A 12,880-nucleotide genomic window follows, 5' to 3' on the forward strand; every position below is an offset into this window, starting at 1 on the left:
GAAAAGAAAAGAAAAGAAAAGAAAAGAAAAGAAAAGAAAAGAAAAGAAAAGAAAAAAGAAAAGAAAAGAAAAGAAAAGAAAAGAAAAGAAAAGAAAAGAAAAGAAAAGAAAAGAAAAGAAAAGAAAAGAAAAGAAAAGAAAAGAAAAGAAAAGAAAAGAAAAGAAAAGAGAAAAGAAAAGAAAGAAAAGAAAAGAAAAGAAAAGGTAAAAGAAAAATTCTAAATATTAAGGGAGAGGGTTTCTAGGTAAGAGACTAGAAAGCAAATGAACACATTATGTAGTCCATGCAGGCTTGCCTGTAAAATAACGATTTATTTTAATACTTAAAAAACACACACAATCCAGTGATAAATGTCAATTACCAATAATCAGCATAAAGTGCCAAACAGCCATACAATTTTTTTTTTTTTTTAATAAACAAAACTTACTGGAATGTCTCTTACTTTGAATACACTGTTCAGAAAGCCAGCATTTAAAAAAATATGCTCTCAGGTTGAGATTTGTTCTCTCTCACGAGGACGCATGAAGACTTTAAAGTACCACTATAACAACGTTGTGCATGCCGTCATTTTGACGTATTGCCATCTTTCTTTCATCTGGATTTTTTTAAATAAGTCCACAAGTTACAAACCTCCTCACAGCGCACCAGACCACAAGGCAAAAAAAAAAGAAAGGGTCTCCATGTCCCATGAACTCTGATTTGTTCTGCACACCGGGGACCCGCAGGTCTAAGATCTGGATACATTTTCTAGCACATGATAGGACTTTCCACTTGAGAGATTTAGGTCATTTCCAAACGTTATTTTTTCTTCTCCTTTCAAGAAAACAAACTAGCAAATAAGATTTGCAAGTCGCCTTTCTCCTTGTCCTAACAGTGCTGTGATGAGAAACCACCATTTCTGTACTTAATCGTCTTCCAGAATTCTCTGTATTTCCTGAAGTGTAAAAATAAGAAGCTTTATACAGTCAAAAAAGTATAAAATAAGAGGGTTGGGTTTGTTTTTTTTTTTTTAAAGTAATACTTTGGAAGCTACGATTTCAGGGAGGGTTGTTGGGATTGGGGGGGGGGGAGGGAGGGTGTTGTGGGTTTTTGTTTGGTTTTAAAGAGATTCCTGTCCAACACGTGAGCACCACCTTTTGGCATAAAGTTTATGAAAGCCACGCAAGTCAGCTAGCATTCTCCGCATCATTCGTGTGTATTTAAAATGCAAAATAATCTTTTCACCCACTACTTAGGAAGTTAGTTGCTTGGGCAGGGAGAGGGTGGGGTGCGAATTTTCATCTTTTTAAAGTACAAACGAAAACAAAACACAAAGTTCAGTGCTCCCATCCTGAAACCTTTGTTTCTGCTCTGGTTTTGGTGTAAAGTCTGAAGGGAAGAAAAAGTTCATAGAAGTTGGACATTCAGCATTTAAGTTTGGCAGGTTTCAGTTCCTTTACTTGCGTGTGCAGTGTCTTGTGGACAGCTAGTGTTCTGGACTGGCAAAATCCTTTCCCACATTCTTGACACTTAAAAGGCTTTTCTTTAGAATGGATATATCTAGGGAGAGAAAAAAAAAGCGAGATGTCAGAAATAACCAGCCTCAGCTCAGCAGTGATCAACCTGATGGAGACCATAGTGGAGCTCTTTGTACCTAATTCTGAGATGGAGAATGCTGGAGTGCAGTGCATCATGTGTGTTTGTGTGTCAAGAGGAGAGGGAAGCATTGGATATTTAAAAGGGTGCCTTTTTTAGAGATAAGGAGCTTCTCTCTAACTTCAAGGTCATCTGTCTGTGTTTCTTCATGACACTTCAGAATAATCACAAAGGCAGAGGACACAAGACAATGGAAATGGAGGGTGAAAATGTCTGTGGAAGCTGGAAAGGAGGCTATGCACATAATTTTTGCAGTGAGTGAATACAACAGGCCTGGCTTCTAAAGTCAGTTACTGGGCTCCTCCAGCATTGGGCAGAGGAAAACCTAGAGGGAACACTGCCTGCTGGCCAGGGACATGACTTTTCCCACATGCAGCTTCATGAGAGTAGGTGAGTAACTGGGAGAGTACAGATATGTGAGGGGAAAAGGACCAGAGAAGAAGAATTGTTACCTGTGATCCCTCAGGTGATCCTGTCTTCTGAAGGCCTTGTGGCAAATGTCACACGTGTAGGGCCGTTCATCAGTGTGGGTTCTTTCATGGATCAAAAGGTTGTAGGACTTGGTGAAGTGCCTGCCACAGAATTTACACACGAACTCCTTCTTGGTTTTGGATGGTAACCTTCCCCGTGTGGGTTTCTTCTCTGGAGAGAGTTTAGTCACCTCAAGCAAAGAGCCCAGCCCTGGGGGTGAGCCCTGACTGTCTGCCTGTACCAGTTTAGAGTGGTCCTCTTGTGTGGCAGCCACTGCTAAGTTGGCAAAGTCGAAGCGGGGTTTGGCTTTGAGGGTCACATTGGTGGCCTCTTGCTTGGGCTGGATGACATGTGGGAAGAGCGGGAAGGTCGGCAGCTGGAACCGTGCATCCACCAGGCTTGACACACTGGGCACCTTGGAGAAGGAGGAGCGGGGCAGATGCATGGCCGGGTACCCCAAAGTCCATTGGTGCAGGTGTACGGCGTGCAGGGCACTAAAGCCATAGAGGTTGGAGAGGTGGTCAGAGGGCACGGCAGGCAGCCCGTTGAACGCTTGCAGGAAGGAGTAGTTGGTGAGCTGGAGGGAAGGATGGATAGGCACTGGGGCCGGCAGGGTCTTACTTCCCATAGTGGCCACGCAGGAGGAGGATCTTGGGAACAGGGGAGGAAAAGATCTGGAAAATAAAGATGGAGGGGGGAAGAAGGAGAGGTGGATTTATATGAAGATAAAAGCCGAAGACATTTCTCATCTCATTCCTCATTAATGCCTTCACCAAAGCCACTGGAGGGAACTGCCTCAGACTCCGAGAGGCCTGACCAGCTCTTGGCTGTGAGGGTATTCCCACAGGTCTTCAAACTCTCCCTCTCCCCATGCCTCGCACACAAAATTTGCACCCCATCCACAGTCATTCACCCCCTAACAGCATTCCTCTGCCAGGTGGACCTTCAATGACCTTCTGCACAGGGACATTGAAGAGGTGCCATTTTGACTGATAAAGCTGAGGTTTCTCCCATTAATTTAAAATTCTTTCCTGGACATCCTCAGCCTATAGAAAATGATGGGATCATGCCCACTGTATCTGCTAGGAAAACTGCCATTAGCCCTGAGCCTTGAGGTGACGGGGGCATGGGAGGGGTGTGCAGACACCTCACTGCCCTGGGTCACTTACCTCCCTGAGGTCTGGCCTCAAAGAAGCCTCTGCCTCTGGGCTGGTGGAGACAGTTGGGTGCTTAGAACACATTCCAAAAATAAGAAAATCCCTGAATTTCTTTGGGAGACAAAAAACAACCACAAAACAGCCAACAGCCCTCCTTCTTATGTACCACAAAAAGAAATGGGAAAATGCTGAGTCTGGGTGACAATCTGAAGTGCCATTTGCTCTCTCCAGAGGGAAGCGCCTGACTTCAAGCCCACATTCTAATCTAAGCAATCGCTTAATTAGAACCTTCAAAAGGCAAAAAGGAGAGGGCTGGAGGGCCCCTTCCCATGAGGACACCCAGCCCACCAGCTGCAGGACCGCAGGGCCACGGCCCTTCCCTGGGCTGGGTGCCACCACTTTGCTCTTGTGTTTCAGGGTCCCATCAAGCCCCCAGTCTCTCCTCTGGAGCAGATCCCTACCCATTCCACTCCACACAGCAGAGGGGACACTACCAGGCAGCAGCATCGAGGTACATTTGGCCCTGCCAGCAAATTCAGCCCCAGCTGCTGTCAGCTGTTTGGCCCAAGGAGTTCCCCAAGGGCTGATGGTAGGGAAGCAGCTTCCCATCTTTGTGGGTGCAAGAGAGCACCCACAGCTTTTGGACATGTCACGTCACCTGCAGCCCAGGGAATCTCGTCCTCACCTCACACCCCAAGGCTTGCACTCACTTTCCCCCTAAGCAGTCTCTGGGATTTGCCCTCGGTGGGGCTGGTTTCCCACAGGATCCCCATAGGGTCTTTGCAGGGTTCCCGCAGGATCCACGCAGGGTCCCTATAAGTAAGATCCCCTACAGAATTCCTGCTGAGTCGCTGTAGGATCCCCACAGGATGCCCACAGGGTGCCCCCAGGATTCTTGCAGCACTCAGCCTGGAGGGTCAGTTCATCCCATGTGAAGAGTAAGATCCCCTTTGGAGAAAAGGAGGAGGCAAAATGCTGCAGCACAGTGATTGTCCCGCTGGGCTGGAGAGGTGGGGAGGTGGAAACTGGTGGCGGAAGAGGTCTAAAGACCAAGGAAACAAATCTGATTTATATGTGGGCTGTTGCCTGGACTGAGGAGATGAGGCTGGGAGGGTGTGAGAGCGAGAAACTTACTCTGAGCAGCTCTATACAGCAGGTCCACCTTTCACACCGCTTTACATAAATCAGCAGCAAGAGAGACTCAAACTGGAGAGGAATTCCACCACAATGACCCAGAATAAGACATTGTGACATTTTGCCTTTTTTAATTGGATACATTTTGGATAGTGGCTGATTGAAAAATGCACACATTACATTCTTCTTCCTCTCCTCTCTTTTTTTTTCTCTCCTTTTTTTTAATTTTTTTTTTTTAATCTATTTAAGGCTGGTGAACCGACTGGACCGTTTTGTTGTCCAGCTGGGAAAACGCTTTTTATTTTGTTAGTGCTGTCCATACACTAGGCGTGTCCACTTTGCAGCACAAATGCCTCAATCGATGACCCCGAGAACAATGTACATGGAAAACACTCTTGTCCGGGTACCTGAAATGTCTCTTTCTGTCCGTCACACCAGATCCATGTCTACTTTCCTATCTACGTAGCCCCTAGATCTCTCAAGCATGAAACATGCTATTGCAAACTGAGATAATTTCTGGGTTAATCCCTTTCTTTTTCTTTATATCCTTAGAAAGCATTGAATATGGAACATATAAGCAAAACTGTACCGCATTGGTTTGGGTACATTCTTGCTTGATTACATTTTAAAAAATCATCTTTCGATTTCTTAAATGAAGAAGGAGACAGAAACCAAGGAGGAATAAAGCGGGGTCATAACAACACCCGCAAGTTTTGGGGTTTTTTTTGTGAGAGTAGTTCTGCTATTTAAAAAGGAAAAGAAAGAGAAAGAAAAAAGAAAAAAAAAGAAAAAAGAAAGAAAACAAGGGGAAAAAAGAAGAAAAGAGGAGGTGGGAGCAGACTCTTCACGTTACTACAAGTTTCTTGGCACTTTTCCAGAAATGTAAGTTACACTTTTGCTCTGTGCGACCGGGATAGTCAAAAATATAGATGAAGAGCAGAGTATTTCATAAAGTCGTCCCAACTCCTCGGAACATCAAAGAGAACGTGTTTCAGAGAGCAGTAACTCTCCGCTCTCCCGCTTGCCCGCAGAGAGATCAATGTTTCTTTGATTTTGGTGTCACCTCTACCTTTAATTCTGTTTCATGTAAACAGATCGTTATCGGGGCTTCTTTTTTTTTATTTTTATTTTTTTAAGAAGAAGAAGACCCCGCGAGTTCTCTGCTTGAATTCCCTCATCACAATAAAACTGTGCGGGGTTTTCTTTTTTAACACAAACTAGCTCGGTGAGTAATTAAGAACAAACCACTTGTGTTCTGACTGAAACAAAACCCACTCATGCCAAGATAAATTTACCCTGCAAAATAGGATCATAAACTTGAAAGACTACATCTGTCTCCAGTTTTCTTACCCTTTGTCCTGTTTGAAGATACGGTAATGCTATTGTCCAGTTGCCATTGTTTTAAAACCATTGTAATCTTAACCTTCCAGATTAAATTCTACCTTCCTTATATGCCAAAAAAGGAAAAAAAAAAAAAAAAAAAGAAAAAAAATCCAGCCGGTTTTTGCTGGTAGCATAGCAAGGGGAGAAATTACAAGGATCTTTAAGTAATCTTGTAGCTAGTGGGTATTTTTCCTTTCCACCTTGAATTATCAATTTCCGATGTGTCCTTTGAAAGGGATATTTGTTACATTAAGTACCTGACTCATAAATAATGAGGTTTGCTAATTAGTTCAACATGGGGGAACAGAGGAGGTAAATTACCCTGAGAACGTTGCTTATTTTTACAAACATGATAAAGTAGCGGGCATAAAATGCTGCATTCTTGGGATAGCGTCAAACTACAGCAATCAGGTTCATCTGTCAAAAAAAAGTCCCCCTGTTCTGCCTGAACCCTTTAAAGTCCGGTAGCCCTGTCCTGTCGGCTGCATCGCATCGGTGTGCAGCATTTTGCCACCAGGTCGGCTACTTATTTTGTCTTCTTTGAGGGGACAAGATTTTCCTTTCCTATCAGTTTAAGCGAGGAAATAGAGCTTACAATTTATCTGTGTTTGGGAAAGTAACTGGAAAGAGAATAAAATTGCCCTTTCGCTCCGCGTTATTCGAGCGTGGTGCTCTTGAGGAATAAAGTGCATTGTTCGGCACAGATTTATTCAAAGTATTAATGAAGTGTGCAAAATCTATTAAAGCAGGTTTATTCGGGGCTAATTGAGCGTGAAAGAGTTAATTGCTAACATTAATGAGGACTGGAAAGACTCAGTCAGCATGTGCCTTGGATATCTCCGCTCAAACCTTATAAAATCATCATTCACATTTTATCACGAAATCGGTGTTGACAAGTTTCTCCAGACCACCATTGCGAGCGGGGATGAATGCAGCGGGGTTTATTCTCGCCATAATAATAGCAATAATAACCGGGGTCCGACTGCACCAGCCATGGCTACACTGCTCTGGGAAGTCTTTATCCAAAAGAACAACCAAAAAAGAGAAGAAAAATGTGAATCCCCAGGTCGGCATGCTGGTGGGACAGCGGCTACCAGGGCCGCGGGCGGGAGCGCAGCCCCAACGCGGGCTCGCTGAGCGGGAGGCGGGCGCGGGTGGGTGCCGGCGGGGCGGCCGCAGGGGCCAGGCTCCTCCGTGCTCTCCCTGCCGAAGTTTTTGTGACGGTGTGGGGGAGCGTGGGGTTTCTTTTTAGTCCCCTCGGGCGTAAAAAGCCCCCCAGCACAAGACTAATCCTCGCTGTCTCCCCAGAGAAACGCCCGGTGCTTCCCCTGCGCACGAGTAAATCGTCCTTCTCTCCCGGCGGCGGGGAGGATTTCTTCCCTCCGTGCTCCTCGCTTCCCACGGCCACAGCATGCACGGCCCCTGTTTAGGGGGCAAAACCTTTGCGATGACACCCCCGCGGACACCGAGGCGCATCCCCAGGCCTGGCCGGCCGAGGCGGCACCGTCCCCGGCCACCCCTCGGGCGGGGTCCCGCCGCGGAGCCGCGCAGCGCGGTGCTCCCGCCGCAGGGGCCCGCGCTCAGCGCTATTTTAAGGGTTGGACCTTTTCCTCACTTGGCTTGGGACTTACTAAATTGGACTTACTGTGCACCTGTCTGGGACACGGCTCTCACCCGCCCGCCCGCTCGCGTTTTATCGGACAATTCCCGCAGCGCCACGGTAATCTCCAAAACGCTCGATTTTTATAGTTTCCCTCCCAAAAGCCAACTACAACAACTATACCCTAATCCTCGGCTTTGCACTGACACTTTATAGGCTCGGCCTCGAGAGAAGCTCAGTCTCTCCCTACGCTGAACTTGTTTTGATCCATTCAGACAAATATAAACATCAGATTTATTTCTGTTATGGCCTTGGAAGGAAACAGAGAAGGCTCCTCGGACCCTACAGTCTAAAAATGGAGCAAGAACAGAAAGAAGAGAAAGAACAGAAACAAGGGGAAGAACAGAAACAAGGGGAAGAACAGAAACAAGGGGAAGAACAGAAACAAGGGGAATCAGATAAAAGGAAAGAAGGGAGAGAACAGACGCCGGACGTTCAAGTCCATAAAGGACATTGAGGTTTCTGTTTTACAGCTCGTATGTGTCATTTTTAGCTCGGGTTAAAAACACAGCTCTCCGCGAGAGGGGATAAACAGCTCCGAAAGCGGAAGAAAAATCTTTAAATAGCATCAAAATATCGGACCCCCATGTGAAGGCTTCCCCCAGCCCTCCGCCCGCCCCAAGGAGTACAGTCCTCCTCACGTGAACCACAATGTCCCCGGCTCTTCTGCACCATCCAGGGGGTGGTGGGAGGGGATGATGGGAAAGAAAGAAAGGAGAGAGAGAAAAGGAGGTGTTTGGACCTATGTACCCAACCCCCGAGGTTTAGCAAAACAAAAACCAAACAAAATGAGTTGTTCTTTTTATTTACCTAATCCCGATCTGTGCTCCACCGCTGGCAGCAGTTAAAAGATCCTGGGCTAAATTGGAGCTGGTGAAATGAAATAAAATAATAGAAAAAATAATAGAGGAGAAAAAAAAATAAAAAAGAAAAAAAGTTGGGCTAGGTCAGTGTCTCTGCTGGCCCTGGGGGGCCCAGCTCTCTCCCACCCCACCCCACTGCTCCTCCGGCGGGTACAGGCAGATCCGAGCAGCGGGGCCAGGTGTCCAGGTGCTCTGGCTGATGGGGACGGAGGTGCTCTGCCTCCTCCTGCTCCCGGCGCCGTCTGCGTGTGCCGGAGTGCAAACGCGCCCGGGAGCAGCCGAGCTCAGACTGAACCGATCCCTTCCCTCCAGCCTCCTCCTTATTTCAACCCCCCCTCCCAGCTCCCCCCTCAACCTCCCACCAGACTCCGGGCATGCGCACGCAGGGAGAAAGTTTCTGGCTGGGAAGAACCAACTTTTCAACCCGCTTCTCTTGGAGGCGCAGCAGCCTGGGGCTCGCAGCCCACAAACGTGTGATCTCGCCCCCCCGTCCGTCCGTCTCCCGCAGCCTCTCCCGGGGCATCTCCCCGGGGCCCGCTATGCGCGGCCCCCCGCGGCGGAGCGGCCTCCCGGGACGGTGGAGGGGGGTGTAAAGGGGTAGCGGGGGGTTATTCCTGTGCAGCTCCGCGCTGAACCGCGGCGGAGGGACGCTCTGCCCCGGCAGCGCTGTGCGGCCGCGGTTCCTGCGCCGGCCCAGTCAGCCGCTCCGCACCGCTCCCGGCTGGCTTTCCTGCGCCCCCTCCCCGCCGAGCCGCGGGACGGGACTCACCGGGCCACGCCGAGGGAGGGAGAGAAACACGGGGGGGGGGGGCGGGGGGGGGGGGAAAGTGGGGGGAGAATGGAGGGGGGGATCCGCTCCCTTCGGGAAGAATTTGGGACCTCAAATTGTTCTTTTCCTTTGGGAAGATCATCCGAGAGAGGATCCCAGAAGCCGCTTACCTGTGAGAGGTCCACCCCCGGGTTAGAGCCGCTTCTTCCCCCCGCCCCAGCATCCCTGCCGGACCTCACTTTCCGCCCCAGCGCCCCTGACCTCGGTACCTTCTTCCTGCCCCAGCGCCCCCCCCTCCCCTCCTCCTTTGGCCAGGGACGGTCTCTCCCCGCACCCCGGGAGGGGTTCTGCGGCGTGAGAAATCCCGCAGATCGGGAGCCGCAGAGCACTGCTTAAATCCGGGGGGAGTCAAACTATCCGGGCGAAGCAGGCAAAGCAAAATAACCCTCGAAAGAAAAAGGTTAAACGTGCTTTATAATTAATCCTCAGGCCATAATCTCCTTGCTTATTTGTTTTTCTATCCATCCATCCATTCACACTCCTTTAGATCCGTGAAGGGGGAAAAATTGCTTGGGTGTATTACATTGTCCCGAGGAACCAGGGGAGTATAATACGCTAGCGAAGACAGATCCGTCGGGATAACACGGTACCGTGCTCAGGGATACGCATGTAGGTTTTTATTGTTCATGTCACTGCCGATGTTACACTGATTTTTGTCCATTCCGAAGGAAAAACAAATGCAAAGAAAATCAACAAAACAGCAACACGAAAACACTACGTTATCATCCTGCAGAATAGGCATTCATGAACTTACAGTAACGTGGCGAAGTAAGCCCTAGCACTGCCTTTTCACCCCCAAAACATCCCTATTTCTGGGGAGAGCCTGGGGTCCAATACTGCTCACTGCTTTGCGCAGAAGAGGTTTTCGTTCCTTCCTTTTGTAAACGAGTGGCATTTTTGAGGCAGAGGAGAAGCAAAGACGTTCCCTCATCCCGTCTTCTTCAGTTCTCTCTCATTTCACGCTGCTATTTTCTTTCTTCCTTTTTTTTCTCTCTTTTTCTCTTTCTGTCCTACTATCCCTACTATAAAAAAAAAAAAAGTCCCAAACGCCAAACCTAACATTTTTATTCCTGTTCTGGGGGTCAAAATGTCGAGAGTGTGATCCTATGCCCGACGCCGTAAACTGATGCCTTATAATAAGTTTGCATTTTCAAAAATAGTTTGCAAGTCCTGTTGTCAGAAGGCGAATGTAAGATCCCCAAGTGTCCCCAAACCAAGCCACAGACCGGAGATGCGCTCTTCTAACTGGAGGTTTCTCTGTTCCCATAGGAAGAGTCTTGGTATAGCTGCGGGTGGCTGCGTGCCTTTATGAAACAAAAATCGCAATTCTCTTTAGAGAAGTATCAGATTAGTTGAGACGGTAAACACAACAAGAACAGTGATACCTGCACGTGCTGCCTTTACGGGAACAAAAACAAAACCAAAGAATATTGCGCTTCCAGTTACAGAAACCATCATTCCAGAATAAATACTTAAACATCGCAATAAAGGGCAGTAAAAGATTCCATTTTCTTGGAGGGGGGGGGGGGGGGGGGGGGGGGGGAGAGACACAGAAAATTATTCCCACGCGAAAACAGTTTATAATCAAAGCAGTTCATCATTATCCCACCCCAGAGTATTGCTGGAAGCTGTAGCTGAAAGCTGCCTGGATAACGTATAGTCTGTTATTTACATATTTGTTAAAAAATAAAAATATTTGGACTTGTCAGCCCACTGGCGACTGAACTGAAGTTTCAGGTTAACTGTCTTGTTAAGTGCATTTGGTTTAAATATCTGGTGTTTAAGTTATGAAGCGTATGCTGTTCCAAAACCTTTATTCTCGGATGGATTTTTATGATGTCCCTTGCTAATTTGCATTATGTCAGCTTGTAACGGTGGGGAACCTAATACCGGGAACGGGATACAAAACCACTATTAGCACTGACACGCAGGGAATACGCTGCGCTTTTCCACAGCGAAGATCTGCTGTCGATTAGGAATGTTACAACTTCAAGAGACTCGTAAAAATTGAAGGCATCTGCTCCCAAAGCCAGCCACGTTTGTAGGGTTTAGACGTGACAGCGAAACTCAATTCGTTTCAAGAGAAATCTGTGGGGTGACTGGGGAGACCGGGGAGACCGGAGCCCCTATCTCTATTTCCCACCCGCATCCCCATCCCAAAATCGCCCCCGTCCCTCTCTTGCTCCATGTATCTGTAAAGGGAAGGCCCCCTCCTGGGCTGTGCCTCAATTTTTTCGGGGAGCGGCATCCCGGGCAGCACCAGCCCGTCATCACACAGGAGCTGCCTGCCCCGGTCAGCGCCCTCAGAGCAGGGGCCAGCGCCGAGCGCTGCCGTCCCGCCGCGCCGCTACCGGTCCCGGTGCCGTTACCTGTCCCGGGGCGGGGGGAAGGGTAGGGAGGAAAGTGGGGGCTGGAGGGCACTTCGTGCCCCACCTGAGGAGCAGAGTTGGGGGGGCACAAGGAGCGCATCTGAGGGCATGTCCCCTTCCTTCCCGTAGGGAGCTCGCTGCGCTTGTCACCTCGTCTCCAACGAGTTCGAGATTCCAAGGGCTAATCCTGCACACTGCAGGTACTGGGGATCGCTCCTTCTCTGGTTTAAGCTGCTGTGGATGCCGGGCATCCCCGGATGCAGCTACACGTCTGCTGTGAGAGGGCTGCACAGCCTGGCTGATGCTCCTCTTCCCTCCCTCAGCTGGGGCACCCGACTGCACCTTCAGGACCCACTTAACCTTTGCAAGAATAACGATTCCCGGCCCCGTCCTATAGCCATGTGCAGGATAAAACTCCCTTTTGCTTCTGTGGGACTTTCTCCCCACTGGGGAACGACGCTTGTCCCTTGAAAAATCTTTTATTGAGGAGAAACAACCATTCCACTTCCGAAGCATCAGCCTCAGGAGCCTCGCTGACGTTGCGAGGAGAAGCGGGTCCGGCGGAGCAGGGTTGGGGATGTTTGCTCGGCGAGTTTCAAGGACTTCACCGCCGCCCGGAGTCCAGCAAACATCTCGACCCCCCCCCCACTCCCGCCCACCCCCTCTCAACGCGGCAGTGGGTGGGGGGATGGCTGGTCAGAGCTGCCTCCAGTCGGCAGCCCTGCAGTTCCCAAACCTCCCGAGGGAAGGAAGCGGGGAGCAGGGCAGAGCAGCCGGCTGTGTTCGGCGGTGCTTCCAAAGCCTTTTCGCTCCCGGAGCTGCTCTGGGAGGCAGACACACAGAAAAGAGCAGGCACAAGTGCACTGCAGCGTGTGTGTGTCGTCTCCCCCCACCCCCGCTGCCTTCATGCCTCCCCGGGCAAGTCATCCGTCCTGAAACAGGCCCCCTGGTTACCAATGGCACCTGAGGGCTCTATAACATACATACTTTTTTTTTTTTAACTCCCCCCCTCCCCCCTCCCCCCCCTTCCCTCCTGTTTTCCTTCTCTTTGCTGCTTTTTCTCATCTTCCTGCGGTTTTGGTGTTGATCGCCGAGAAGGATTAGAGTTCTGACCGCTCTCCCCCCGGGGGTAAACCGGACTCAGATGGAAACGGGAGAGCCAGAAGGGGCCAGGAAGGGAAACGAGCCCGTCGGGGCTGAGCCCGAGAAGCGCCGGAGCGCCGACGGGGAGCTCGGGGGGCGGCGGGGAGCGGAGCCGGGCGGCAGCGCGGGCGGTCCAGCACCCCTTTTCCGAAACCGGTGCACCCCTCTATCCTGGCCATTCCTCAGGTACATTCCTCAGGTCTCTTGTAGACTTATTATTTTAATAGCTGCTAAT

At 49.4% G+C, this 12,880-nt stretch overlaps 1 protein-coding gene across 1 annotated transcript; it reads right to left on the minus strand.

Annotated features, from left to right (window-relative positions):
- Positions 1–1,177: 1,177 nt before the first annotated feature.
- OSR1 (odd-skipped related transcription factor 1) lies at positions 1,178–2,735 on the minus strand (the record flags this gene model as incomplete). Its single annotated transcript, XM_084261550.1, has 2 exons — positions 1,178–1,540; positions 2,089–2,735. 2 exons carry the CDS (start codon positions 2,733–2,735, stop codon positions 1,405–1,407), a joined length of 783 nt encoding a protein of 260 aa, XP_084117676.1. The 3' UTR covers positions 1,178–1,404.
- Between the last annotated feature and the right edge of the window lie 10,145 nt (positions 2,736–12,880).

The sequence above is a fragment of the Gallinula chloropus genome (assembly GCF_964237585.1).
Source record: "Gallinula chloropus genome assembly, chromosome: 3".
NCBI lineage: Eukaryota > Metazoa > Chordata > Aves > Gruiformes > Rallidae > Gallinula > Gallinula chloropus.